The sequence below is a fragment of the Prunus avium genome, chromosome 1 (genome assembly GCF_965620075.1).
Source record: "Prunus avium chromosome 1, drPruAviu1.hap1.1, whole genome shotgun sequence".
Taxonomy (NCBI): domain Eukaryota; kingdom Viridiplantae; phylum Streptophyta; class Magnoliopsida; order Rosales; family Rosaceae; genus Prunus; species Prunus avium.
In genome coordinates, this window is record NC_142284.1 from 44,379,006 (window position 1) to 44,406,993 (window position 27,988).

At 36.0% G+C, this 27,988-nt stretch overlaps 5 protein-coding genes, 1 non-coding gene and 1 pseudogene across 7 annotated transcripts; 5 read left to right on the forward strand and 2 right to left on the reverse strand.

Annotated features, from left to right (window-relative positions):
• Positions 1-1,227: 1,227 nt before the first annotated feature.
• On the reverse strand, positions 1,228-4,072 carry LOC110764577 (Tetratricopeptide repeat (TPR)-like superfamily protein). Its single transcript, XM_021967577.2, is given in 3 exon segments — positions 1,228-1,592; positions 1,705-2,200; positions 2,202-4,072. Coding segments are annotated over 2 exon segments (1,794 nt in total). The 5' UTR covers positions 3,932-4,072; the 3' UTR covers positions 1,228-1,592; positions 1,705-2,136.
• A 33-nt stretch (positions 4,073-4,105) lies between these two features.
• LOC110764578 (uncharacterized) lies at positions 4,106-7,526 on the forward strand. Of its 2 annotated transcripts, XM_021967578.2 has the most exons (7): positions 4,109-4,606; positions 5,155-5,396; positions 5,503-5,625; positions 5,746-5,862; positions 5,963-6,145; positions 6,366-6,507; positions 7,111-7,526. In XM_021967578.2, the coding sequence occupies exons 1-7, from the start codon at positions 4,213-4,215 to the stop codon at positions 7,284-7,286; spliced, it is 1,377 nt and encodes a 458-aa protein (XP_021823270.1). In that variant the 5' UTR covers positions 4,109-4,212; the 3' UTR covers positions 7,287-7,526. The 2 variants fall into 2 exon arrangements, with proteins under 2 accessions (XP_088103082.1, XP_021823270.1); XM_088246956.1 differs by lacking the exon at positions 5,503-5,625 and having other exon boundaries at positions 4,106-4,606.
• Positions 7,527-8,643: 1,117 nt separating this feature from the next.
• On the forward strand, positions 8,644-9,452 carry LOC110764582 (MLP-like protein 328). Its single transcript, XM_021967583.2, has 2 exons — positions 8,644-8,903; positions 8,993-9,452. The coding sequence occupies exons 1-2, from the start codon at positions 8,717-8,719 to the stop codon at positions 9,256-9,258; spliced, it is 453 nt and encodes a 150-aa protein (XP_021823275.1). The 5' UTR covers positions 8,644-8,716; the 3' UTR covers positions 9,259-9,452.
• Positions 9,453-11,236: 1,784 nt separating this feature from the next.
• LOC148297891 (MLP-like protein 31) lies at positions 11,237-12,437 on the forward strand. Its single transcript, XM_088254191.1, has 2 exons — positions 11,237-11,502; positions 11,592-12,437. The coding sequence occupies exons 1-2, from the start codon at positions 11,313-11,315 to the stop codon at positions 11,855-11,857; spliced, it is 456 nt and encodes a 151-aa protein (XP_088110317.1). The 5' UTR covers positions 11,237-11,312; the 3' UTR covers positions 11,858-12,437.
• A 2,727-nt stretch (positions 12,438-15,164) lies between these two features.
• LOC110764579 (MLP-like protein 31) lies at positions 15,165-16,031 on the forward strand. Its single transcript, XM_021967580.2, has 2 exons — positions 15,165-15,449; positions 15,539-16,031. The coding sequence occupies exons 1-2, from the start codon at positions 15,260-15,262 to the stop codon at positions 15,802-15,804; spliced, it is 456 nt and encodes a 151-aa protein (XP_021823272.1). The 5' UTR covers positions 15,165-15,259; the 3' UTR covers positions 15,805-16,031.
• A 2,321-nt stretch (positions 16,032-18,352) lies between these two features.
• On the forward strand, positions 18,353-27,985 carry LOC148297892 (uncharacterized; annotated as a pseudogene).
• LOC148297893 (small nucleolar RNA R71) lies at positions 24,375-24,481 on the reverse strand. The gene has a single exon (XR_015833299.1). It is a non-coding gene; the product is annotated as a small nucleolar RNA R71 (small nucleolar RNA).
• Positions 27,986-27,988: the final 3 nt, after the last annotated feature.

Genomic DNA, 27,988 nt, shown 5'->3' on the forward strand with positions numbered 1-27,988 from the left:
AAAAATATACTTCTTCTTTCATACATAATGTTATCAATGTAGACCGCCTTCTTCATCATTACAAGTTTAGGGTTTTTGTTTAAGCCAACCAAAGTAGCATCAATTTCAACAGAAAAGGAAAAAAAAGGAAAAAAAGAAGCCAAGTAGCATCAATGGTTTTGTTTTGGGTCAGAGCCAAGTTGGAACATAGTAATATAAGATAATGCACTAAAAAACAACTAGGAAGAAATGGGCATGGTGACCTTGGGAGTTAAAATGGAGAGAAAATTGCTTGCACTGATTGACCAAAGCAGCGCAGGGTTTTGTTGGTATTTCCTTTCGGTTAACGACAAAGACATGTTTCTTGGAAGAATGATATCTAGGCATTTGGTCCCTTTACCCTTCGAGTAGTAAATATATGGAACTTGGAAGTTAGAAAGCTCGCATGGCGTTGCATGAGCGGGAATAGTATTATTTTGTTATCCGATTACCACACCACGAGCATAAATTTAGCTTTTGTTTTGTGACAGGGCAGCTTGAAAAGAGACTTTATTATTATATGGGTCGTCGACTCGTAAATTGATAGATACGCAGGAGAAACCAGAATGGCAGAATAATGAATGAGATTGCTTTTACAACTCTCAACTTTTCATTGATTGTTTTTCCCCTTGAATCTTTAACGATTAATTACAATTTGTTTTTTTACCAATAGAGGAACATCTAATCCCACTTTTCTACTCATGAATTGATTTATTGACTTTAATATCTTTATTCCTTAAAAACAGTAACTGCACCCACTTGAGTCCTTGACAACAAGATGCAGTCTAATTATAAAGTACTAGCACACTTTTTTATTTATTTTTAAATATGCCAGATTATAATAAGGTAGAACTTTATAACATATAAAGTTGAATTGAACAAAGTTTGTGAGTGTAACATTATTGGAAAATGTGTGTCACACGCAAAATTTCCTTGGGAGAGGATTTTTATTTTTTATTTTTTATGCTTATATGAAATTTTGGGTCTGAGAGGTAACCGAAGATCAGGTGGAAAAACAAAATAAAGAACCAGCAGGTGCTGGGGATGAGTTAAAAAAAAAGGGGCGGAAACTGAGAAGGGGCTTGGGGAACTCACAGAGGATAAAGGACTCTCGTAGCAGATGAGAGGCAACAATGCAGGCACGGAAAGACCAACAAAGCTAACATTGCAAACACTACAAAACAACATAAAATGAACATAACCTGTGCAGGGGAATTGGTAGCTTGCACCTGTTAATGGACATGTATATTGAAAGTGCTCAAAGTACAGATGCATACATGGTCTTTACATAGAGGAAACAAAAAAGAAAATACCAAAAGCATTGCTTGGTTCTTTACCTCAAAGCAAATATTTGCTAGAAACCGTCCTCTAATTCTCGTAAATTTTGTCACTGCATATTTCATATCAATCCTCTCCAGAGGTGAATCTTGGATGCATGCCATGTCTAAAGACACAAGATATACACTTCTCGTTCAACAAAATGATCATCTTCATTGCCTAGCAAATTTGTGTCACCAACTTAACTGTTGAACCATGTAATGAGTCACCAACCCAATCTCTCAAACCCAGTTCTCCTGCAAAATATTCATCTTTCGGCTTTATTCTAGTGAAAATTTCTGTTAACATTATGCCATAACTGCAAACGTGATGGAGATATGCAAATATTGAGGCAACATCTACCACTACCTTTAGTCTCTGCAATCTATCTTGAAAAAAGTTGTGAGAGTAGTATAGCCATTTCTCAAGGCTCCCATTAGGCGTTTATTCTAGTGCCAAGGATCTTGAGATTTTTGTGGCAAACATTACGCACTGTTTCACAATCTGAGTCAAATTCCTTGGTGATGTATGAAATTAAACATTCTCAGCCAAAAAAATTGCTTTCCTCAAACCTCTTAGTGCTGTGCAGAAGTTCATGTAGGAAGTCCACTTTTTCAGCATCGCCAGATATAAGATATCTGTTGCCGTTGATACTTTGTCAATACAAGTGCACAAGCTAGTTCAGGTATCATTGACGTAGGCAATATAATAGTTACCTTTGAGCCATAGCTAGTATCTATTATGAGCTCATCCTTGGTTCTTCTTCAATCACCATATGCCAGTCATTAGTATTTCTTGCGATCACCAAAAGTTGTTGCATGAACAATCACCATTTCTAAAATGATGAAAACGGATTTTATCTCTCAGGCCTTAGATTTATAAGACTAAATGCAACGGCAATCTTTTCACTGTGACTGCTCAGTGTGGCTTCCTTTTCACCCATGTCTACATCATGAAACACGGAGCTGGTATTTGGAATGTAACCTATACTCTTCACTTGTCTCAATAAGTCCTCCAACTTCTCATATATTTCTGATGACTCTGGGTGCAATCTGTCTCCACCATAGAAAATGTGGAATTTCCCATTACATTCAACGGAGCTGTAGGCAGCTATTTTCTTAACACCTCCTTTTCTCATTCTGAGCCTCACCTTATCAACAAAATCCCATCTTCCAGCAGCCGCATATATGTTTGACATTAAGACATGATATGAACCAATATCTGGAGCTACTTCAAAAAGTAAATCAGCTGCACGCTGGCCCAGTTCAACATTTTGGTGGATTGTACAGGCGCCCAATAAAGCTCCCCACACCCCAGAATCCGGTTCAATTGGCATACTTCTTATGAAATTATAGGCCTCTTCAAGATGTCCTGACCGGCCTAGAAGGTCAACGATACATGCATAGTGCTCTATTTTTGGTCGAATATTCTTGTTACCAGATTGGACCATGTGACTAAAATAAGCCTTGCCTTCATTTACAAGCCCAGCATGGCTACATGCACACAAAACTCCGAGATAAGTGACATGGTTTGGTTGCACTCCATGTTTTTGCATCCTCGAAAACATATTCAATGCCTTTTCACTCTCCCCATTTATGGAATACCCTATTACCATAGTGCTCCAGGAAATAACATTTTTCTGAGGCATATCCTCAAACAACGCCTCAGCCATGTCTATGCTACCACATTTCACATACATATCAAGCCGTGCATTGGCAACAATTATATTGCAAACAATCCCATATTTTCTCATGATCCCATAGATTTCTTCCCCATTCTCCAAACACCCTAATTGACCACAAGCTGAAAAGGCACTCACAACACTAACAGCATCAGGCTTAATTCCAGCTACATCCATCTGGCGAAACAATGCAAGAGCCTTACCAGCATTGCCATTTTGTACACAAGCCGCAATGAAAGCATTCCAAGCAATCAAATCCCTGTCAACCATAGTTTCAAATAGAAAATCCGCCATACCCAATTCTCCGAATTTCGCAAACATTAGTATCAGCTCAGTCCTCACCATAGCAACGAATTCCAACCCATATTTCACCACATGGGCAAGAACAGCTGATCCAGCCCATAATTCGGGCAGTTCAGCACATGCCTTGACCACAAACGTGTAAGTAAACTGGTCAGGACGAACACCCAGAAGGTGCATTTGTCTATAAACAAAAGCCGCCTCCGTAAAAATACCATTTTTGACATAGGCTTTGATAAGAGTGTTCCATAGAAAAACGCGTGGCTTATGCATTTGGTCGAATAATTGGCGGGCATAGGACATGTCCCCTAAGAGTGTGAAATTGGTGAGAAGTTGGGTGATGAGGCTGTTCTTGATAGAGAGGCCTGTGGTGAGGATAAGGGCATGAATTTGCTTGAGTTCGTTTGGGTAGGAAGAGCATGACTGTAAGAGGGTGGTGAAGACTTTCTTGGTCAGAGCAATTGGTGGATTGGTGGGGTTTTGGGTTTGGGTGAGAGAAGAAAATTGGAGAATTGAGGCAAGTGGTTTAAGTGAGAGACTGAACCAAAGCTTGGTCATGCCCATCATGCAATGGCTTCTTCTGGAGCTCCATGGTATTTGCATCACTCTTCTCATTCTCTCAACTAACCGAATTGTCGTTGGTTGTTCTTACGAGGAACAGAGGAAGACCCAAACGTTGTCGTTTTTAGCTGACATTTGACTAAACTGACATTTCAACGATAAGCCGCAGATATTTCTTGACCAAAAAAGAAAAAAAAAGCCGCAGATATTTTGTCCGGCTGCCAATGCGAGGGCATTTCAGTAATTTCGAGTCTAGCGAGTGAAATGTTCTCTCAGCCACAGCGAGAAGTTTCTCTCGGTCCTCCTCTCTGCTCAGCGCTCTCAGGCTCTGAGCCATGGCTGCCCAATCACCATGTGGATGGTCATGGAACTCACCGACCCACGCCATCGCCACAGTTAAATGCTCTTCTAACTCCTCAAGTCTCTCTTCCTTCCACTCAGCTCCACAAAAACGACCTCGTTTCACGGCTTCTTCGTCTCCTTCTTCTAGTAGCTCTAAATCTACTGCGAAGCAGGGACTGAGAAAGCCCCTGAAATTGGATAGTGCGAGTCCGAATCCAAGCAAATTAGGTAAAAGTTCAAATGGAAATCGATCTGAAGACGAAAATAGAATAACGCCCCTAAGCTTCAAGTCCTTCTTTGGGAAACGATCTCTGTGGCGAAGGATATTTTTCGCCTCTAAGAAAGTTCGGAGCATCATTTTGCTCAACGTTATCACCGTCGTTTATGGTAAAGTTTCTTCCTTTTCTTTCTTTTTTTTCTCCCTAAAAGTTGAGCATTATTAACATTGTAATATTTCCATAAATAATCTCTGCCTTATGTCTGGTTGCTCATAAAATTAAAGAAAAGAACAAAAAATTGTTACGTTTAACAATGTGTAATGGTAGCTCAAGAAAAATATAGGGTAAAGGGCAAGTGAAGTTACTGAACAGAGAGATGATTTAGAGTTTTAGTGGGAGAATCAATAGGAAAGCACAAATAAGTCAGTGTGGAAACTTGAGAGAACTCGTTGTTCAATCAGAAGTGAAAATTATAGATGTCTTCCCGCTAGGAAGTAAGAGCTTACCGTGCATTGGTATTGAGTTGGCAGAACTTACTTTGTATTATTCAAGAGATGTTTAATCACTGATCCATAATGCAAACCAACTGCAGCCTTTTAACCCTCTGGAAGTGAAAGCTATTTGGGTTATGAAGTCCAGGCTCGTATGGTGTATTGTATTGAAGGTGCACGAATCACAATTTTAATTTGTTCCACTCATCTTTTTCACTTGTTGCAGCCAGTAACTTCTCGGTTGTGAAAGAGGTGGAAGCGATCATGGACCCAGCAGCCTTTACTGTTGTTCGGTTTGCTGTGTCGGCCATTCCATTCATCCCATTTGTGTTCCGAGCACGAGGTGATATTCATACCCGTAATGCAGGGATTGAGTTGGGTTTCTGGGTCAGTCTAGGGTATCTCATGCAGGCTCTTGGATTGCTAACATCAGATGCCGGTCGTGCATCATTTATATCCATGTTCACTGTAAGTCTCTTTATTAACCTTCTATGCATATATAGGAGGGCAAATTGATTGTTTGCTGGGCGTACCTAAAGGTACAATGTTGGCATTTTCTGGGTGAATTTAACAGGTAGTTATAGTTCCATTGCTTGATGGTATGTTAGGAGCAATAGTCCCCACTCGTACCTGGTTCGGAGCTCTCATGTCTATCATAGGAGTTGCAATGCTGGAATCCAGCGGATCTCCACCCAGTGTAAATTGTCATACACTTGATAAGATGTTTATAGAATCATCTGTCATTTTTTATATAATTGGTGATCGGTCTTTCTCTCTCTTGCTCTTAGTAAAATTGCATCCAACCAAACCTTTTCAGGTTGGAGATTTGTTGAACTTCTTAAGCGCCGTGTTTTTTGGTGTCCATATGTTAAGAACTGAACACATTTCGAGAAACACAAAAAGAGAAAATTTCTTACCTCTGCTCGGTTATGAGGTTAGTATATTGTCGTTATGTCCATGTTTGTTAGATATGGAATGAATTCTACTTGTTAATATTCATCGGTGGTCTTTTAAGGTTCTAAGATTCCATTTAGGTATGCGTTGTTGCTATCATGTCAACAATGTGGTACTGCGTTGGATCAGGGTCCGGGGGCCTGCAAGATTGTAACCCATCATTGTGGACGTGGAAGATATTCTGGGAGTGGATGGTGGTGTTTCCATGGATACCTGCACTGTACTCGGGCATATTCTCGACTGGTCTATGCTTATGGGTAGAGGTATTTGCAAATGCTCATCTGAGGGTGTCAACCATTTGATCTTGCATTGCTGTGTTTCCTGGGATTCATTGGATACACAGCTTATGTCCAATACGAAATGAACATTTGTAAATTATATGACCTCTGGTTGAGGATACTCCTTATGCTCTTGCTAAACCAAATAAATTCGCAAGCATTATTTTTTTAGCTTAAATTTTTAAATAGAGAATTACTCTTACAGATGGCTGCAATGCGTGATGTATCAGCCACAGAAACAGCAATAATTTATGGCTTGGAGCCAGTCTGGGGTGCTGGTTTTGCGTGGTTTCTCCTTGGGGAAAGGTGGGGCACTACTGGTTGGATTGGGGCTGCACTGGTGCTAGGTAAAGTAAATTCAGCTATTATTATCAAACTACCAATGACCAAATATTACCTTACCATTAGTAGGTGCAATGCTTATGATTTAACATATCTACTTTCGGACTATACATCTGCTGCTCACCTTCTAACCAGCTTGTATCTTAGTAAAATTGAGTATTTACGTGGTTATGTAGGATTTCAGTAAAGCTTAAATTGGTCAAATTTCAAGCTTGAGAAGAATAAGAATTTCAAGAATTAGGTTCGGTATGTTATTTAAAAATCTGTGAGTTAAAGTTTAAATGATTTTATTGGAATAGGAACGTACCTATCCTCTTCATTGTGCTCTTTCCCAGGATAGAAGAATTAAATTCTTGTGTTATTAAATGATTTAAAGATGTGCTTCTGAAACCCCGCACCTGCCTGTTGTTGCTTGAAATGAGAAGGGTAGTGTGCTCAACTAGTCGGTTTGTCAGCTAGATGTTCTATTGGCTAAAAGTTTGACAAATTAACCTTAATGCGTACCGATATTCAAACTCGAACAGGGAAATACTGATTAGTTGATGTTTATAATTATTAGTGGTTGCTTTCCATATGCATTTACATGTCTGGTTCTTGTTTATCTGCAGGTGGAAGCTTAACAGTACAGATCTTTGGATCGACATCTCCTGCAAAGTCTTACAAAGAGGAAAAGGACAGTAAGAAACTCGATTACCCTGTGGTTTCAGATAAACACAATCGCCTTTCTGCCTCTCCAGTTACTGTTAGTTCCAGAAAGGATATTCCGGATATGCTAAATAAGTGAGGAGCAAGATCCCATGTGTTCCAAAGATAATTCTGTATAATCCATTTTACTTCTCCTTGTAATTATTTAATTGTTAACTGGATTTCAATTTTGGACAGCTGATGGGTGGATGGTTGAGGGCTCTCAGTCTCAGCCTTATATGTATATACATATGCTGATATGCTGATATGCACAATTACAGATTACTTCATACATTATTTTAAGGAATGACAAAATATGGTGCTTCTTCGAAATTAGAAATTTTTTTTCGACAATATTGCTTCTTTCTTCACATTATTGCGAGATATTAATTTTAAATTCTGGAAATGGGAGTTGGTTATGACTTTTATATTCTGATTAAATAAAGAACCATCCAATTAGCCCAAAACCCAAAAAAAAAAAAAAAAATTTAAATTTTAAGTGTGTACCTATAATAATATTTAGTATTTGTTAATAATGCTGGTGATGGATGATGAGTAAGATCATTCGTCCCTGCCTGGCCACTTGATTATCTCTATTTTCTTATTGTCAAGTTGTCTTAAGCCGTGGGGTTTGCCCAGATTTTGGTGACGATGAAAACAAATCAAGTGAATTATAATTAATTAAGTGGAAGTAGTTTTCATGAGTCTCATTATAGCATGATTGTCGAATTAAAAATATTTAAAAAGAACTCACGAGTATCATGAGTCACATTTTATAATTATGAAAGGATAATTCTAATTTAATCGAATGTCAATATTAACAGTTCACTACACAACTGTCAATTCATGCTGATACAGTACATGCCGTTCGCCATTACTCAATGCTTTCTCATATTATACAGATCTTTTTGGGTACAGGTTTGGTGGGAGGTACTAGTCGTAGTGGGGCCGTTCACGTGAATATGTTTAAATACTGCCCTCTAAAAAAATCAATAAAGATATGAAATTTGACGCAGATGTGGCCCATTATATTGAGAGATTATAGAATTATAATACATTTTCTACACGTGTTATAGTATAAGATGTACATGTGGTATTCACATTTTTTTTTAGATTAATTCACTCCGTATTTACTTTCTCATTTTGGACAGTCTAGCGGACGACAATGACATGACGGGCCAGAGACTGACCTTTCTGGGCCAATAACTGTTTTGACTCAGTCTTTGCTTTCTTGGAGCGTCGGCCACCACCACTGTAACTCAAAAATAAAATTAGAAAAAATAAAACAAACACTGTAAACAAAACCTTTATTACTTGTCTCCTCCGCATATATTGTGAAAATTAGTAAATGTGTTTCATGTGTTTCGTGAGTTTCATGATGTGAAGCATGCACCTGCTACCTCTTAAAGTTATTATACAAAATATCAGGCAATTCAACTGTAATGACTTGTATTTAAGGAGAAGCCAAGTTATACGTTGTTCAACATTCTGCCTTATACATATCAAATTTCAAAACTGATAAGCATAAGCATGGCTCTGCACGGTTTTATTGGGACTCAAATAGAACTCAAGTCACCTGCTGATAAGTTCTACAAAATCTTCAAGGGCCAAGCCCACCTCATCCCAAATGTTTCTTCTGGCCATATCAAAGGCGTTCAGGTGCATGAAGGAGATTGGGAATCGCACGGCTCTGTTAAGATCTGGAATTATCATCTAGGTAATTAAGTAACTGTATCATATGGGTACGAAAAAAACATCATAAGATGAGCTTATATATATATTTTTGTTGTGAAATAAATGTGATAGGGGATGAAGTTGGGACATTCAAGGAAAAGGTCGAGTACGACGACGAGAACAAGGCGGCAACTCTGACTGGATTGGACGGAGAAATGTTCAAGTATTACAAGAGCTTTAAGGGCATCTATCAGTTCGCTCAAAAGGGTAATGTTAGCGTTGCCAACCTGACGATTCACTATGAGAAACGGAATGCGGATGTTGAAGCTCCAGATAGATTTGTTGGTCTCATGGTTACCCTCGTCAGGGATCTTGATGCTCACTTTGCCAAGGCATAATCGAATATCAAAAGCATACATATATATATGTATGTTAATGCGAGCTTTGTCTGGTTAATAGTATAAGTAATGCTTTGTTTTGTGTAAGTTTTTCTTTGTGGTAAGTGCATGAAGGGATTTCATATGTGATATATTGTGATGTATTGGCTATGTGGGTTATCACATATATAAAATAAAATGCGTGGTGTGCTATATATACATCTCCAGTTCTTGCTCATCATTCATATATCAAGTACAAAATAGACTTAAAAACCAACAATATCCAATTGGTATATGTTGCGCGCTTGGATTCGAAGTACTTAAAAGATCAAAAAATTTGAAGTATGTTGCGTGCTTGGATTCGAATTTCACGTTGAACACTTAGCCTTGTACGGAACACAAGCTAAAAGTAGTAAAAAAGTAGTAGAGGCAGCTGGAAGCTCTTTCCTTCATCCTTGACCAAAAAAAAAAAAAGCTCTTTCCTTCATCATTTGCGCTCTCCTTTTCCCTCTTCGTCTCTCTCTTTCTTTATCTCTTTGCCCTTCTTCCCTGTGAAATTGCTGGTTTACTTTAATATTAACGAATCGACATAAAGAAAAGAAAGCGTTGATGGATGCGACGAATGAAGGTAGATTCCACAAAGAACAAAGTTTTCACGTTCTTCCATTCCATAAGCGACACTGAAAAAATGCCCTAATAATGTATGGACGAAACTCTCATGACAACTAATCCAAAGCAAACACAACTCAACCCAGCCGGCAGTGCAATAAGCACCCAACCCAACTAGTCAAACCCTAAACCAGCACAGCACCCACGATGTAAGTAACGTAATTAAATTTATCTCTGTTGATTAATGGGAAGTCTAGGTCTTGCTGGAGGATGGGAACAACACACACACCATTTTTCATTATTCAGTTGAATAGCCAATTTAAAAATTAATAATAATTTGACAGATAATGTGAATTTGGAAACTAAATTATTGATCTTTTAAATACATTAATTTATTTTTATATAAAAAATAAATAAAGGCAATTCTACGCCACCTGCCTTATTAGGGTGGCAATTTTAAAATTTGGAAATGGTAGTTGGTTTGACTTTTGATTAAAGAACGAAAACCCAAAGGGGAAAAAGTTATACATTATTAAAGATTTGTCGAAGATCAATCGAAGATCTAAAACGTTTGTCCTTATTTTATTAAAGATTTGTCGAATTTGATAGGTGTGGATCATCCCTGCCTGCCCATTTGATCATTTCTTATTGGCAAATTAGATTTGGTGAGGATGAAAGCAATAATTGGGTTTTCGTCGCACTTTGATAAATGTGAATCTTATAAAGTACTATAACTCATAACGCACTTACGATATATATATGAATTGAAGATCTCGCATTGCATGCATGTACACTAACTATGAATTGAGAGACAGTTGTCCAGCATTCACTTTAACTAATGAGGGATTAGTAAAATCCAAATGAAAAAGATGTGATCCTTGAAAAGGTAAATATTTTTTATTCTAAAAGTTCATTTGGCTAATGTTTGTTCAGCACATGGCGATGTACCGAAAGTAAATGCACTTATATAAAATCAACGACGGTTTTTAAAAACCGTTGTCTTTACAAATAAATGACAGTTAAAAGTTGTCATAATTGATATCGGTCGATTTAATGACTGTTTTCAAAGCATCACAATGAGGGTGGATCCCCTTGTCTATTTTCGTTTTTTTTCCTTGAAAACTTGAAATACCGTGTAAAAGAACAATAGGCAAACCTTTATTTCGTCATTTATACATATCGCAAACATTACGTTAATCTGAATTCATATAAAATATATTTTCAATATAATTGATATAAAATAAATGTGTTGATGTGTTTCATGTGATTCATGATGTATGCATATTTCAAGCACTATATTTTTAAAGTTATCCAATAAAGTAATAAATATTGCACCATTTAGGTGTTGTCACTCTCACTTGTATTTAAGGGGAGCCCAAATTATGTTCATTAACATTCTGCCCTGTACACACATCGATCGCTACTTATACTAATTCTGAGTATCATCACAACAACAACTGATAGACATGGCGCCTCTGAAAGGTAAGGTTGAGACTGAAATAGAAATTAAGGCACCAGCTGAGAAGTTCTACAACATCTTCAAGAGCCGGGCACACCACGTCCCAAACATTTCTTCTGGCAGCATTCAAGGCGTTCAGGTGCATGAAGGAGACTGGGAAACACATGGCTCTATTAAGAGTTGGAATTACTCAGTAGGTAAGGTCACCTACATACATCTTACATGTAGTGGGGTGTATATCTTAAATTCCCTACCTAACAAAATACAATTATGTCTTGTGAAATAGGGGACGAAGTAGGGGTATTCAAGGAAAAGGTGGAGTACAACGATGAGAACAAGTCCATAACTCTGAATGGGGTGGAAGGAGATGTCTTCAGGTATTTCAAAAGCTTTAAGCCTGTCTATCAATTCACACAAAAGGATGAAGGCAGCACTGCGACCTTGTCGATTGCATATGAGAAATTGAATGACAATGTTGCAGCTCCAGACAAATACGTTGGTTTGATGGTAAATGTTATCAAGGATCTTGATGCTCACTTTATCAAGGCATGAGGAAAAGCATGCAACGGTGAAAAGAGCTACACACTGCTTGCTGGTTCATCGTTAAAGTTCATGAATTATATTAGAGATTTTCTATTTAAACCCCACACTTCTCTTAGTTCACCCCATGTTCTAAGTTCACCCCATTTTTTAATTTAAATTTTCATAATTTCTAAGAAAACCCCACTGTCTTCCCAAACTACCCTTAAATACACCCCAAATTTAAACTGAAAAAAATGAGAAATAAAAGAGATTTTCTATTTAAACCCCACAATTTTCTTTGTTCCCAGCAGAAAAAAAACACAAACATATGGAACCCTAAACCCTTAGGTATTGTTGAGAGAGAGAGAGAGAGAGAGAGAGAGAGAGAGTTTGTAAACAGGAAGTTGGGGTGTGTGTATAGATATACTAGAGTTAAATATTAAGTTGGATGACCTTTTTTGTCTTTTTACACAATAATAAAACTTACAGCTTAATGATTTAAGTATTGGGGTGAACAAAGAGAAGTGCGGGGTTTAAATAGAAAATCTCTTATATTATCGTGTTAATTGATGCGTGCTTTTGTGATGTATTAACTATGGTTATCACATAAATAAAATAAAATGAGTGGTGTGCTGATGTGTCCAGTATTTCCTCATCATTCGTTATATTAACTACAAATAGCCTTAATACTTCACAATTATGACAAGTTACAACCCAACGGGTTTGGACGAAAATGTTCAATTAACTATTTACCCACAAAGACAAAAACTAAAAATATTTAATGTGATAGGAACTCCCATTACTTCGGTTTGCCAAAATACAATTGATGTTTCAACAAAAGAAAAGATTGATTGATGTTATAGTCTGATAACTATATAAAATAAAATGAGTGGTGTGGATGTGTCCAGTTTTTGCTCATTCGTTATATCAACTACAGATAGCCTTAATACTTAACAATTGAAAAACATTGAAAAAAAAAAGATTGGGGATAATTATGGACAAAGCCAAAGCTGAATTGCGGAGAAGTCTTTCAATTTTAGTTTGCAGTTTCCATCTAATGCATTATTTATTTGCTTCATGGTGTGACTGGCACTCAAATAGCCTCCACAAGTTCTAAGATTCAGTTGAAATATCCCATTTTGCATGTAATGCCTAAAATACACTGTGGCTGGCTGCTGACGGTTCAGGTGTCCTTTAGTCTAATCTTGTGAGTAGTGACTGTTAATCTTATAACATCTTAGCAGACATACAAATAATACACAAAATACCTGCAGAAGAAACCATTGTTTCAGTAGGCAAGTCTTCCACCTCTTTAACAAGCTCTGTATATCACTCTATCTCTGATAATGAGCTTTAGTTGGTATAATTCTAATAGGACTCTCCCATTACAATCCTATTAGAATTCAACTTAATCACCAATTAACCAGATGACTATGTCCAACTCTTTTAATTATATTATTAGGACTTCAATGCTTAAATAGAATATCTTAATCACATATGTATAAGCTTCAGAATACTTATTCTAATTGATCTTGGTATCTGTCTCACCCAGCCAAGTTCAACGAGTGTGTGACCTTATAACGCTTACATTCTCCCACTAGGGCACACACACCATTAAAACATAGGCTCCTTTCGAACTCGAAACAAATACAAACTTTAAGGCACCATAAGATCAAAGAACAAAAGTCCTGAACATGTTTCTGTCATATGAGAATATAAATGCAGAACTACAGATACAGTAACTCGTTTCAATCAAGCAAGGCATCCCTAATTACGACCATAAAATCCAGGAAAATTATTTTCTTTTATTCTGATTTTTTTAATTTGGCAGTGGCTCCAGGAAAATTAAGAAATGCATGGTAGAATTATACCATTTCAATTTTAAAAATACAAGTTAGATATCTAGCTATTTATTTCTCAATTATTCAATTATTTGCCAAGAGTTTTGTTTTATTTTGTTATTTTTTTTACAAAAATATATTCTAACTCTAATGTACAAGAAGGGGATCAAACTCGAATGTTGCTTCAATCAACTGATCTGAACTACAGATACACTAACTCGTATCTATCATTCTCGAAGTTTTTTACGCCACCTGCCTTATTAGGGTGGTAATTTTAAATTTTGGAAATGGGAGTTGGTGTGACTTTTGATTAAAGAACGAAAGCCCAAGGGAAAAAGTTATACATTATTATATACGTACCATAAATAATGGCTGTGTGACTGATCAATCGAAGATCTAAAATGTTTATTTTATTAAAGATTTGTCGAATTTGACAGGTGTGGATCATCCCTGCCTGCCCATTTGATAATTTCTTATTGCCAAATAGTTTATAAGCATGGGCTGGGTTTGGTCTGCATAATTAGATTTGGTGAGGATGAAAGTAATAATTGGGTTTTCGTTGATTTTACATCTCAGAAAGGTTATTCATCTCTCGTAGTTTTTACACTTTCATAAATGTGAATCTTATAAAGTATTATAACTCATAAGTATCTTTCTTTCGTAGGCTTGAAGATCTGGCATTGCATGCAACACATTTTACGATGTATATATGAATTGAAGATCTCGCATTGCATGCATGTACACTAACTATGAATTGAGAGAGTTTTTCTTCAGACAGTTGTCTAGCATTCAATTTAACTAGTCAGGGATTAGTAAAATCCAAATGAAAAAGATATGATCATTGAAAAGGTAAATATTTTTTATTCTAAAAGCTCAAATCATTTGTTGAGATATAACAATATCAAATACAATATTTTTCCTTAATATAAGATTTGGCTAATATTTGTCCTGCAGCCGGAACCGAAGGTAATTGCACTTGTTCATGGATGTTGAGAGCTAGCAATAACACTCTTCTTACCAAAAATATTTATAAAAAGAAAAAAAGTCTCTTTATATAAAATCAACGACGGTTTTTACAAAAAAAAAACCTTCATCTTTATAATAAAATAACGACGGTTTTTAATAAAACTGTCGTCTTTACAAATAAACAACGATAGTGAGAAGCCGTCATAATTGATGTTGGTCGATTTAACGACAGTGGATCCCGTTGTCTATTTCGTTTTTTTGTTTGCTTGAAAACTTGAAATATCGTGTAAAAGAACGATAGGCAAACCTTTATTTAATCATATATACATATTGCAATCATTACGTTAATCTGAATTCATATAAAATATATTTTCAATAATTGATATAAAATAAATGTGTTGATGTGTTTCATGTGTTTCATGTGATTCATGATGTATGCGTGTTTCAAGCACTATATTTTTAAAGTTATCCAATAAATTAATAAATATTGCACCATTTAGGTGTCGACACTCTCACTTGTATTTAAGGGGAGCCCAAATTATGCTCATTAACATTCTGCCTTGTACACACATCGATAACTACTTATACTTAATTCTGAGTATCATCACAACAACAACTGATAGACATGGCGCCTCTGAAAGGTAAGGTTGAGACTGAAATAGAAATTAAGGCACCAGCTGAGAAGTTCTACAACATCTTCAAGAGCCGGGCACACCACGTCCCAAACATTTCTTCTGGCAGCATTCAAGGCGTTCAGGTGCATGAAGGAGACTGGGAAACACATGGCTCTATTAAGAGTTGGAATTACTCAGTAGGTAAGGTCACCTACATACATCTTACATGTAGTGGGGTGTATATCTTTAATTCCCTACCTAACAAAATACAATTATGTCTTGTGAAATAGGGGACGAAGTAGGGGTATTCAAGGAAAAGGTGGAGTACAACGATGAGAACAAGTCCATAACTCTGAATGGGGTGGAAGGAGATGTCTTCAGGTATTTCAAAAGCTTTAAGCCTGTCTATCAATTCACTCAAAAGGATGAAGGCAGCACTGCGACCTTGTCGATTGCATATGAGAAATTGAATGACAATGTTGCAGCTCCAGACAAATACGTTGGTTTGATGGTAAATATTGTCAAGGATCTTGATGCTCACTTTATCAAGGCATGAGGAAAAGCATGCAACGGTGAAAAGAGCTACGTACTGCTTGCTGGTTCATCGTTAAAGTTCATGAATTATATCGTCGTGTTAATTAATGCGTGCTTTGTTTAATTACAAGTAATTAAAAAATGCTTTGCTATGTATTTGTGTCGAGGGATGTCATATGTGATATTGTGATGTATTAACTATGGTTATCACATATATAAAATAAAATGAGTGGTGTGCTTATGTGTCCAGTTTTTGCTCATCATTCGTTTATATCAACTACAAATAGCCTTAATAGTTAACAATTCTAACAAGTTACAACAAGTGGCGGATCCAGGATTCAAAAGCTAAGTAGGCGAAACTTACTTTAAAAACTCGACTGTACGAGTGAATTTTATTCATAAAAATAAAAAGATACACCTAGTAGGGGGGGACGTAATGAGCCTTACCCTCAAATATGCATATCTATACATAAATAAAAGCTTAACAAAAGCATTGTACTAAATGATGACCCATCATTCTTTTTCTTAAAAAAAGAGAACAAATTCTTTGTTTTCTTAGGGTTCCGATTGTGATCCGACATAATAAAAGATAACCTATTTAATCAAATATCACAGCCAAAAATCAAACAAATTCTCATAATAACATCAATGTCTTTAATGAAACATTAACATACCAACAACAAATCAAACATCTCAATAATACCAACATCAAATCAAACATCTCAACAAAGAGGAGACAATACTCAGTTTCAAAGACCTAATTAATTTCAACAAAATCCCAAATTATAATTCATTTCTAATTAAACCTCAGAATACTCAATTTCAAATTAAAATTAAAATTAAGATGCATACATGTATTTTAGGAAAACCCCAAAAAGAGAAGATAATTAAAGAGGAGAGAATGAGAAATACTTGTTGACAAGGAAGGAGAAGGTATCTTTTGTTTTTTTTGAAGTATAATATAAGTGGGCATGGCACATGGTTGGAGTGGAGAATGTCGGCTAGGCTGGAGCATTTGAGTTGATATTGCTTTTATTGTTTTTGTTAAATGAGAAAGTTTGAGTGGGCTGGGCTATTGTTTTTTTTTTAAGGGGAAACATTTGAGTGGGTTGGGGTTGAGTAGGCAGAAGAGATATTATTGTATTAAGTATTGGGTAATATTTGGTTTGGCAAAAAATGGAGTAGGCGGCTGCCTACCCTGCCCTTAGGGTAGGACCGCCCCTAGTTACAACCCAACTGGTTTGGACGAAAATGTTCAATTTACTATTTACCCACAAAGACAAAGACAAAAACTAAAAATATTTAATGTGATAGGAACTTCCATTACTTCGGTTTGCCAAAATACAATTGATGTTTCAACAAAAGAAAAGATTGATTGATGTTATAGTTTGATAACTATATAAAATAAAGGGAGTTTTAGTTTTCACACACAATATAATTTACTATTTAGGTAAATAGGAATTCAATTTTCAACTAATTAGGATAAAGCCAAAAGCCAAAATATAATACCTACTTTTACTATAATATAATTAAAGGACATCAAAATTACAAAATATGCCAGTATGCCATTATTTTCAAATTTCAATATTTAATTTTAAACCAAAACTTACAGCTGTATATGGATAAGCAAAACGACATCACAACACCAAAAACTTAACCCGAAACGACATCTACTCAAATTGAACGCTAAGCCATTCGCGCGACCATTTGCCGTCACCTCGAGAAACCACCTTTCCACAGTTTCCTTAACACTATTCCCAAAAATCTCAAAGATGATCGTTCCACGCTAAACCATTCGCATCAACGATGACCACCAACGATCAAAGCCGATTCTCACTCTCTCGAAAAAAAACCGTAAGAAAATCAACACTCTAACACAAAATTGCCTTCGTTTTTAGGGATTACGGATTTTAGAGATTTTAGCTACTGTTTATTATGCATGCTCCCTTTGAAAAAATGGATGACTCTTTGGATTCACAAATACTCTTGGTTTAGGTTTTGCCTTCGTTTATAAGGATTAAGGATTTTAGAGATTTTACCTACTGTTCATTCTTCATTCTGCAATGTAGTTTAGGTTTTGGGTTTAGTTTTGGTTTCAAAACCTTTAAAAACCAAAAAATCACCAGCGAAAGAGAAAGAGCGTCAAATATATCTGGTTTAGTTTGTAGTTCTTGTTTTGACTTTGCTGATCTTTCCATTTCATGTTAAGTTGATGTATATTTTCTGTTATATTTTGTGTTTTGGATAGCTCCTATTATATTTCTATTATGTTTGATGTTTTGCGTTTTGGATTGCTCCCTTTAAAAGAGGAAGATCATCAAATATTTCTGTTTTCTGCATTGCAAAAAACGGAAACTGCAGTTTTCGTTAATGCAATGCAATGAACCACAAACTGCATTGCAGTTTCTATTTTCTATTTTCTACTCAACTATTTATACTTCTTTATTGTAGTTTATCTCTACTTGTCTAATAGTGTTTTCATCCCTTCTTGTTTCAGATCACAAATGGCACAAGAAATGTCACCACAAAAGAATGAAGCTCAAAACCAACGAAAGCTAAGAATCAAAACAATGGCTCAAAAGAGATAAACAAAGTCAAACTATGATAGGAAAGCAAAGCCCCCGGACTATGTCATGTTTCGGTGCAACGTCAATGCCTTCAACAACATCATTACATACGTTAAAGACAAGCTCAATGACAGGCAGAAGAAACTGCTCAAGAAAACGCATTTCTGGAACTTGATTGAGCTGTTTTACAACCAAAGAATTGACATGAAGAACATGAATAAGTCGGACCTCGACTTAGTAAAGCTGCTCAAGAAGTTTGATCCAGATACAAAGACCTTCAAATTCGGCACCAAATCATTCAAGATCACAGCTAATGCAGTGACTGAGATTCTAGGACTGCCAAACGAAGGAAAATCTGTCAAACTTGGCACTGATAGATACATTGATACCTTCAAAACAAGGCACTTTGGAGAAAAGTCAAAACCATCAAAAGGCATGGTAGAAGAAGAATTACAAAAGACAATTGCCTTGGCAAACCAACCAAAGAAAGAAAAGGCCAAGGCAAAGCAAAAGAAGAAAATGAACATAATGGATTCCGACTTATATGTGCACTTGGCATTGACACAAACCTTTATTAGCCTTGAAAATGCAAACAAAACAACAAACAAAAACATAAAACAACTTGTCTGCCGCGCAAATCTCACGGCCTGGAGTTCCGGGCCGAGGGGATGAGCGTTGACACGTGGTTTCCTGCTTTTGGGTGCGGTGCGGTTGTGCGCGGGCGTGCCAGCACGGTCTACCGTGCGTCGAGATGTTGATGAGTGTAGGATGGATAAGTGGTGCGCCTGTTTGAACTCGTCTTCTAATCAAACGATTGTAGCCGAGAGAGGAACTAGTCTCGGCTGTTAGGTTCACGGCCTGAACTACAAGGCCGTTGAGTGATGGTGTCGGTGGTGGGTTTTGGGCGGTGCTCCGGCGCGTCGCTCAGGGAGCGACGGTCGTATGATATATGGGGTGAGGGAACGAACAACAGAGATGGTGCTCCGGCGCCTTGAAAATCAAGGGTCGTATGATATATTGATGAATGAATTTTCCTTACAGTCTAACACTACTCCTAGGAAAGCAAGTAAAGATATTGAAAGTGCATTACAGGAAAAAATAAGTTGCTCCGTGGGAGGCTTTGGTTTGGTGTTTGAACCCGTTGAATGTAGCTCGAGCCTTGTATTTATAGGAAGAGTTCCTGGATGAGTAATCGAGGCTGAATTTACGCATAGTGGAGTCTGATTAGCGCAAGTGGGTGTCCAATCGACATTTGGGATCGTGAAGCATGGTGGTGTGACCCCATAAATCCTGGTGAATCTCGGCTGCCGCCCTAATCGTGGTTTCTGCGCAGCTGGCCATGGAGATGCATTTATTGCTCTGATAGCTGGTGACATAATCTCTCAAGCTGCAAGAATTCTTGGGAGAATGTCTACGTCTAATCACTCTGTCTTCTGTCGCCACAACCTGACTTCAGTCACTTCCCACCTTCCCTCATGCATTAAATGTTTATTTGTGGCTAGTGGGTTTGCTGCATTAAACAGGCGCTACTTCATTAAATGAAGCATGGGTCCCTGCTATCACGTGATGATCTGACTTTAATATTTCTGGCCGCGATTTTGCTTGGCCTCGGCCTCGGCCTGCACTCGAGGCCGAGATGATCATGCCTTGGCATTTTTCTTTTGTCTTTAGGAAGGCAAAGCACTTTGTTGAAACGCTGCGTTTCAGTTTTATGAGCAAGTGCCAGGGCCGAGAAAGGGGGCTCCTTCGGCCAGCTCATGGCCGTGATTTATTAGGCACAAACACAACTTAAATCAATAAATAACGTAGATGAGCAGTTGTAACATTCCCATAGACTTGCAAATATTAGTCTAAAATCGAATTATGAAACGAGAAACTGCACCTAGTCAAAAACTGCAACAAACGGAAACTGCAGTGCAGTTTATGAAAACAAATCTGCTCAAGTGTGAAAAGAAACCAAAAGGCAAAGCAATGATAAAAGTACTAAAACTAAGTTCAAAACACAATTAAGTCCATAAGCAGTTGTAACATTCCCATATACTAGTATGAATTATTCTGGAATCGAAATATGGAACAGGAAACTGCACTGCAGTTTCTGATAACAAACTGAAATAAATAGAAACTGTAGTGCAGTTTATGAGAAAACAAATCTGCTCAAGTGTGAAAAGAAACCAAAAGGCAAAGCCATGATAAAAGTACTAAAACTAAGTTCAAAACACAATTAAGTCCATAAGCAGTTGTAACATTCCCATAGACTAGTATGAATTATTCTGAAATCGAAATATGGAACAGGAAATTGCACTGCAGTTTCTGATAACAAACTGAAATAAATAGAAACTGTAGTGCAGTTTATGAGAAAATATATGCACAAATTTGAATAGAAACCAAAAGGAAAAGCCATGATCAAAGTACTAAAACTAAGTTCAAAACACATTTAAGTCTATAAGCAGTTGTAACATTCCCATAGACTTGCAATGTAGTTTATGAAATAAGAAACTGCATAAAAAACGGCAACAAACAGAAACGGCAATGCAGTTTATGACAGAAAATCAGAAAACTTCGAATAGAAACCAAAAGGAAAAGCCACGATCAAAGTACTAAAACTAAATTCCGAAAACATATAAGTCGATACAAACAAAAAAAGGTTCTCAAGTACTCATACCTCAACAACTAGGACTGCCAAAAATCTCCCCAACCAAACAGCAGCTCAAAATCAAATCTAATCACAAAACGAAGAAGATACAAAATGGCACTCCACAAAACTGAGCTCGAAATAGAAGAACTAAGATCGAACCAAAGCACAGAAATCGGACGCCAAAACTGAACTTGATTCTGCATGCAAAAGAAAAATTACACCCAAAACATAAAGATCAATCTAAATAATACAAAACATAATCAGAATAAAACAGAAAATCGAATGAAAACCTACCCGAAATTCAAAGCTCCAATCATAGCTAAACGAACCAAAGCTCCAAAACATCAAGCCGAATGAAAACGAAAGAGAAAAGTTCAAATTGAGCGTAGTTTAAACAGACAGTGGTAAAAAAGTCATTTACTTTGTAAGTTTTAAAGTTAGGCCAGGCTTTTTAAGAAGAATGGTAGCATTGTCTTTTAAGTTATTATTTTAAGCTGGCCCAACGACTTTGGGCCTCCTCTTTGGCCTAATCCAAAACAACAATTCTTTCCTAGGTATTAAAACCCAAATAAAAATACCCAATGTCTCAAATACTAATTAGTAAAGTTACTTATGTCAAATACCTAATTTTTCTTAAAATAAAATGAGTGGTGTGATGTGTCCAGTTTTTGCTCACCATTCATTATATCAACTACAAATAGCCTTAATACTTAACAATTGAAAAACATTGAAAAAAAATATATCAATAAAATAATAAAAAAAAGATTGGGGATAATTATTGGACAAAGCCAAAGTTGAATGGGAGTATTTTTGCTCACCACTTTAACCTAATGTGTATCCTCACCGCCATTCTCAACACTTGACACATGTTTATTAACATAACCATGGTTCCATAAATACAAAGTAAAGAGTTAACTATGATTATGCCAATAGACACGTGTAAAGTGTTGAGAAGAGTGGTGAGGGTACACCTTGGGTTAAAGTGGTGAGCAAAAATATTTCCAAAGCTGAATTGTGGAGAAGTCTTCCAATTTTAATTTGCAGTTTCCATCTAATGCATTATTTATTTGCTTCATGGTGTGACTAGCACTCAAATATCCACAAGTTCTAAGATTTGGTTATAATTGATAAACACATAATTATTACAATTTCTATCCCTAATCTATATTTGTTAGTACTTTGTTATATTGATTTTTGCACCAATTAGAATGTTCCATTGCATTTTACGAATCCATTTGCACTTCATTGAAATATAGGCTAATTCATTTGAATTCTCTATTTGGTAGCTCTCTCTTTGAAGTGGCACCCAAACTCTTATCAATTGGGCAATAATTGTTACATTCTATTCTAATATCATGATTTTATATAGGTGCATGTTGGAGCTATTAAGGAGAAAGAATATGCATGCATGTGAAGCAAAAAGAAAAGAAAGAAAAGAAATGAAGCCAATTCCAGTCTATTTTCGGCAGTCAACTTGTAAGGCCCAAAACGTACACTTGTACTGCTCAGATGGGAATACATTCTTCATAAACGTTGTTCCAATGGGTGTCTATTATGACATATCCAAATTTGAGCCCCATTGGATACATATTGAAATCTCAGGCCTTCCTACACCAAGCCTGGTTCAGAAGAATCGTTTTTCCAGCAACCAAAAGAAAACCCACATGGGTTGGCAGCAAAAGGCAGCCATAATTGAACACCTTTGAATACCCATGTGAAGAAAGCTTGAGGTGCAACAGCTAAAGAATTGAAAAGAATGCATGAAGTTCCACACCCATGCCAAAAGAAGTATGGGATGGAATTGATTCCAACCACACTAACTTAGTCAAGATGAAGTGGGAGTTATGGATTGTATTGGAATAGGAATGGTGGTGTTGGAATTCATCATGATGTTCCTTCTTCTTAGCCCTATAAATAGAGAAGTCTTCAAGCTTCAAAACACACACCAAGCTTACAATCTTCTCTTGAGCTCTCTCTCCTTCCTCCAATTCTTCTAGTTCTAAATTTCTATTTTAGTTTTATGTTATGGGGAACTAACTCCCTAGCTAAGGCTAGGGGGAAAGCTTTTAATATGAGTATGTAATTTTCATTAGTTTGATCCAAACTTAAGCTTTAATGTGATTTTGTAGTTTTTGTTCAAATGGAATTTGTAGTTTTCTTTTTTAAATTAATTGATGAATGTTTGATAATCTATTTCATGGGTTCAATCATGTTTTTCCCATTGTGTAGTAAAAACTTTTCATGCTTTTAAAAGAGAAGAGAATTACTAAAGATTAATAGAATTTTGATGAAGTTTATTTTTTGATAGTTTGTTGCCAATGGGTACAAGTTATGCTTAGAATACTTCTAAAGGAAATTAAAAAGAGCTTTAATTATTTTGAACAACTACAATGGAAAATGTTTTGTGGATCAAATTAATAAGAGTTGCATGCTTATGTTAAAAGTGGAACCCCAATGCCTTAGTGTTTTAATCAATTGAATTTTCTTTAAATCAAATCTTGCATAAATCTACCTCTCAATCACAATTGTTCTTTTTCATCTCTGTTATTTTCTTTACACCGCTCTCTGTGGAAACGACACTCGGACTTCCGAGCTACACTACTATACGACACCTTCCCTTGGGTTTTGCAAAGTGGTGCGAACAAATTGGCGCCGTTGCCGGGGAGCGGCTTGTCAAAGAGTACAGAGATCCCCTTGGTCGAAGGTTTGCTGTTTATGTGAAATTCTTCACATCTGGTACACTATTTCCAACTTTCATCTTATTGTTAATAATTTTTTTTAATTTGTTTTGTTTTGTTTTGTTTTGTTCTTGTTTATTTATTTATTTTCTTTATGCGACCTAGAGATCATCTAGGAAGATTTGTCAAAAAGTCTGAAACTGTTAATTCTGCTTCAACTTCTTCACCTGAAACATCCAACAAATCTGAAACCATGGCTGAAATTGTGAATAATGAACAAGAAATTGTGAATAATGAATGTGTGGTTAATGCTTAGATTGTGAATAATGAAATGAGAGAAGAAGTAGTTGCCCCTAGAACTTTAGAGACATTATTGCATCCTATTCGTGCACCAAATCCATCATGCATCATGTTTCCACCTAACATGCCAAATTATGATTTCAAACCTGGAATGATTCAATTACTACCTATTTTTCATGGCATGGAAAGTGAAAATCCTTATGTGCATGTTAGGGAATTCGAAGAGGCTATTGGCACTTTTTACAATGTTCAACTTGATAGACTTAATTTCATAAGGTTGAAATTTTTTCCTTTTTCCTTAAAAGAAAAGGCTAAAAGTTGGTTGTATTCATTAAGGGCTAGATCCATAGGTTCTTGGGGGGAAATGACTCAAGTTTTTTGTAACAAATATTTTCCTAATCACAAGACAATTGCTCTAAAGAAAAGAATCTCAAATTTCTCTAAAAAAGAAAATGAAACTTTATATCAAACTTGGGAAAAATTTAAAGAGCTTTTGAATTTGTGCCCACACCATGGCTTTGAAAACTGGCGTCTTGCTAATTATATCTATGAGGGACTTCTCCCTCGTGATCGCCAATTTGTTGAGTCAATGTGTAATGGAAATTTTATGCAAAAAGACCCTGATGATGCCTTAGAATTTTTGGATGAAATTGCTGAAAAAGCTCATCAATGGACTGTCCCCAGTCCAGTTGAGACCACTGATCGGTCAAGAATTACCACATCTTCTACTAATAAAGGAATTTATCAATTAAAAGAAGAAGATGATTGGAAATTAAAATTTGAGGTTTTAACTAAAGAGATAGCTGCTTTGAAAATGGAAAAATCAAATTTGCCTCAATCTGTTTTTCAAGCTGATGTTAATCAAGTATGTGATTCTTGTTATGAGATTGGTCATACTATTAAAAATTGCCCAATTTTTCAGGAAATGAAAGGAGCTAATGAGGAGCGTTGTGCTGCTATTGGAAACTTCAAACAACAGTATTCTCCTTTTTCCAATTCTTATAATCCAGCAACAAGGAATCATCCAAACTTTCGTTGGAGCAATGAGTCACAACCTCAGGTAAGTGACATGAATTCTTCCAATAATCAGTTTCAGGCACCTAATGCATTCAATGCTAGGCCATCTTTGAGCGACACTCTTCACACATTTATGCATGAACAACAGAAGCAAAATCAAAGGTATGATACTTTGCTTGGTCAATTGGTTGAAGAAAATAAAGAAATTAAGAGTCAAATTTCCAAGTTGACTAACTTTTTGGCTGTTAATGAAAAAGGAAAATTTCTTGCCAACACTCAACCAAATCCAAAAGGGGCCAATTCTTGTGAATCTTCACTCGAGCATGTAAAATCTGTTATTACTCTTAGAAGTGGTAAATTAATTAACAACACACCTTCACATAAGGAAGTTGAAAAATCTAAGAATACTAATAAACTTAACATGTCCAACTTGAATGAATCAAATGAATATCATTTTCCTGCTCCTTTTCCCCAAGCTTTAAATCCTCCAAAGAAATTGAGTCAAAATTTTGAAATTTTAGATGTCTTTAAAGAGGTCAAAGTGAATATTCCTTTGTTAGCTGCTATTAAACATATTCCATCCTATGCTAAATTTTTGAAAGATTTGTGCACAATCAAAAGAAAGCATCAAGTGAAGAAAAAGGCCTTTTTAACTGAACATGTGAGTGCATTGTTACAATATAAAATTCCTCCAAAATATAAAGACCCTGGAAGTCCTACTCTTTTGTGTGTAATTGGAAATAATTTTATTGATCGTGCATTACTTGATTTGGGCTCCAGTGTAAATTTATTGCCTTATTCAGTGTACTTGCAGCTAGGTCTTGGTGAGCTTAAACCTACAAAGGTAAATTTGCAATTGGCCAATCAATCAGTAAGGACACTGCGAGGGATTATTGAAGATGTGTTGGTCCAAGTGGACAAATTTTATTATCCTGTTGATTTTATTGTTTTGGACACTGCACATGTTTCAAATTCTGATAATCAAATTCCTGTGATTTTAGGACGTCCTTTCTTGGCTACTTGTGATGCTAGCATTAATTGCAGAAGTGGAGTCATGAAACTTTGTTTTGGAAATATGACTATGGAAGTTAATGTTTTTAATGTTTATAAACAGTCATCTGGGGAGGAAGATGAACCCGAATTTGTGAATTCTATCTCAACTTTATCGCATGATCAATTTGCGAAAAGTAGTGTTGTTTCTTGTGCAGAAAAATTTCAAATAAATTCTAATGGTTCTGATTTAACAAGAAATTCACAAATTACTGAAATTGGTTCATTATTTGATGCTTTACAGGTACATTAAGGGATTGGCTGGAAACCCAAAATTGACAAACTTCCACCTTTATATGATGAGCCTATGATGTCAAGTGTAAATGAGGCTCCTAAAGTGAAATTGAAATTGTTCCCTAAGTCTTTGCCAAACAGTGAAGTTGACACTTCTCCTATGGTATCCATTTCTAAACCCAATTATTTTCAGGGAGAAAATTATTCAAAGACTTTTCAGCATTTAGGTGACTTCTATCCCACTCGTTATAATTTCGTTCCAACATGTCTCTCATATTTTTCCTTTATAACACATTGAGGACAATGTTTCATTCAAGTTGGGGGGAAGTAGAATTATTTCTGACAATTTGTTAGTTTGTAAATTTTATTTCACACATTTAAAAAAAAAAAAAAAAAAAACCTCCACGCTTGTTGTCATCAAAACAGACTTGCATTAAATTGAGATTTGATATTCATGCATGAATTTAAAATTGAGAACACTTGAGCGATAACTAATCCAGTCTTTAGTCTTTTTCATTTATTTCTACTTAATGAATGATTTATGAGTTAGGCTTTGAAAAATTCACACTCACACTAATGCGCTTGAGAAGATAGAGTTTGAGATTGATTGTATTTATCTTTGTTTTCTTGAAAAAAGAAAAAAAAAAAAAAGAAGAAGAAGAAGAAGAATAAAAATATAACTTTCACTTAGTAACTGGGCCTCTTGCCTAATCAGTAGTGAGTGTTCGCATCAAACCGTGAAGTTCTTTAAAAAAAAAAAAAATGCATGTGTGACTTGTTTAGCTTTGTAGCCTTTTTAACTCGAGTTATTAAGCTCATCGGGGTGTTTCAACACCTAATGCCTTAAAGCCTTTGTGTTTGAGAGTCATTGGCCTAACACTTGCTACATGGGTTAATTAGAAAGCTTAAGGGAGCTAAACATTGCACAGTCCACATAATAGCATGTATATATTTATTATTAAATAATTATATAAAAAAAAAAATCTAAGATAGCAAGGATGGTGTGATTATGATTGAATTTTTGTCTTCTCAATTGTGTTAGTTCACTTTACACCAAAGAAAGCAAATGAAAAGTTTATTAATGGTGATAAATGACTTTGACTTTAGACTGGAAGAACTTAAAGTTTTGGATTTGTGTTCGCTCTTTTAAATTTGTTCATGAATTGAGAATCTTTGTTTTTGAGCTTTTGACATTCTTGATGATAATTTGGCAGGAGAGTTACTTAAAATTTCAGATGTTTGTGGGTATCATCCCTAAAAACCCTCACGAGACTATAACTCGTCCACTAGGGCAACCTAGGGGTTTAAAGGCTTATTGCATACGCTAAATGCAATCGAGATCCCTGCGGAAGTGGCTTAATTAGTTTTCATTTATTCTTAGTTTTCAATTTTAGTTTGCTCGAGGACTAGCAAATTTTAGGTTTGGGGGTATTTGATAAACACATAATTATTACAATTTCTATCCCTAATCTATATTTGTTAGTACTTTGTTATATTGATTTTTGCACCAATTAGAATGTTTCATTGCATTTTACGAATCCATTTGCACTTCATTGAAATATAGGCTAATTCATTTGAATTCTCTATTTGGTAGCTCTCTCTTTGAAGTGGCACCCAAACTCTTATCAATTGGGCAATAATTGTTACATTCTATTCTAATATCATGATTTTATATAGGTGCATGTTGGAGCTATTAAGGAGAAAGAATATGCATGCATGTGAAGC

Excerpts from the sequence above, each read along its gene's own strand:
- LOC110764578 (XM_021967578.2), top strand. The coding sequence starts at position 4,213 with ATGGCTGCCCAATCACCATGTGGATGGTCATGGAACTCACCGACCCAC. Across the intron at positions 5,397-5,502 it reads CATTTATATCCATGTTCACT|GTAGTTATAGTTCCATTGCT; the intron begins GTAAGTCTCTTT and ends TGAATTTAACAG. Across the intron at positions 5,863-5,962 it reads TACCTCTGCTCGGTTATGAG|GTATGCGTTGTTGCTATCAT; the intron begins GTTAGTATATTG and ends GATTCCATTTAG.
- LOC110764582 (XM_021967583.2), top strand. The coding sequence starts at position 8,717 with ATGGCTCTGCACGGTTTTATTGGGACTCAAATAGAACTCAAGTCACCT. Across the intron at positions 8,904-8,992 it reads GATCTGGAATTATCATCTAG|GGGATGAAGTTGGGACATTC; the intron begins GTAATTAAGTAA and ends TAAATGTGATAG.
- LOC148297891 (XM_088254191.1), top strand. The coding sequence starts at position 11,313 with ATGGCGCCTCTGAAAGGTAAGGTTGAGACTGAAATAGAAATTAAGGCA. Across the intron at positions 11,503-11,591 it reads GAGTTGGAATTACTCAGTAG|GGGACGAAGTAGGGGTATTC; the intron begins GTAAGGTCACCT and ends CTTGTGAAATAG.
- LOC110764579 (XM_021967580.2), top strand. The coding sequence starts at position 15,260 with ATGGCGCCTCTGAAAGGTAAGGTTGAGACTGAAATAGAAATTAAGGCA. Across the intron at positions 15,450-15,538 it reads GAGTTGGAATTACTCAGTAG|GGGACGAAGTAGGGGTATTC; the intron begins GTAAGGTCACCT and ends CTTGTGAAATAG.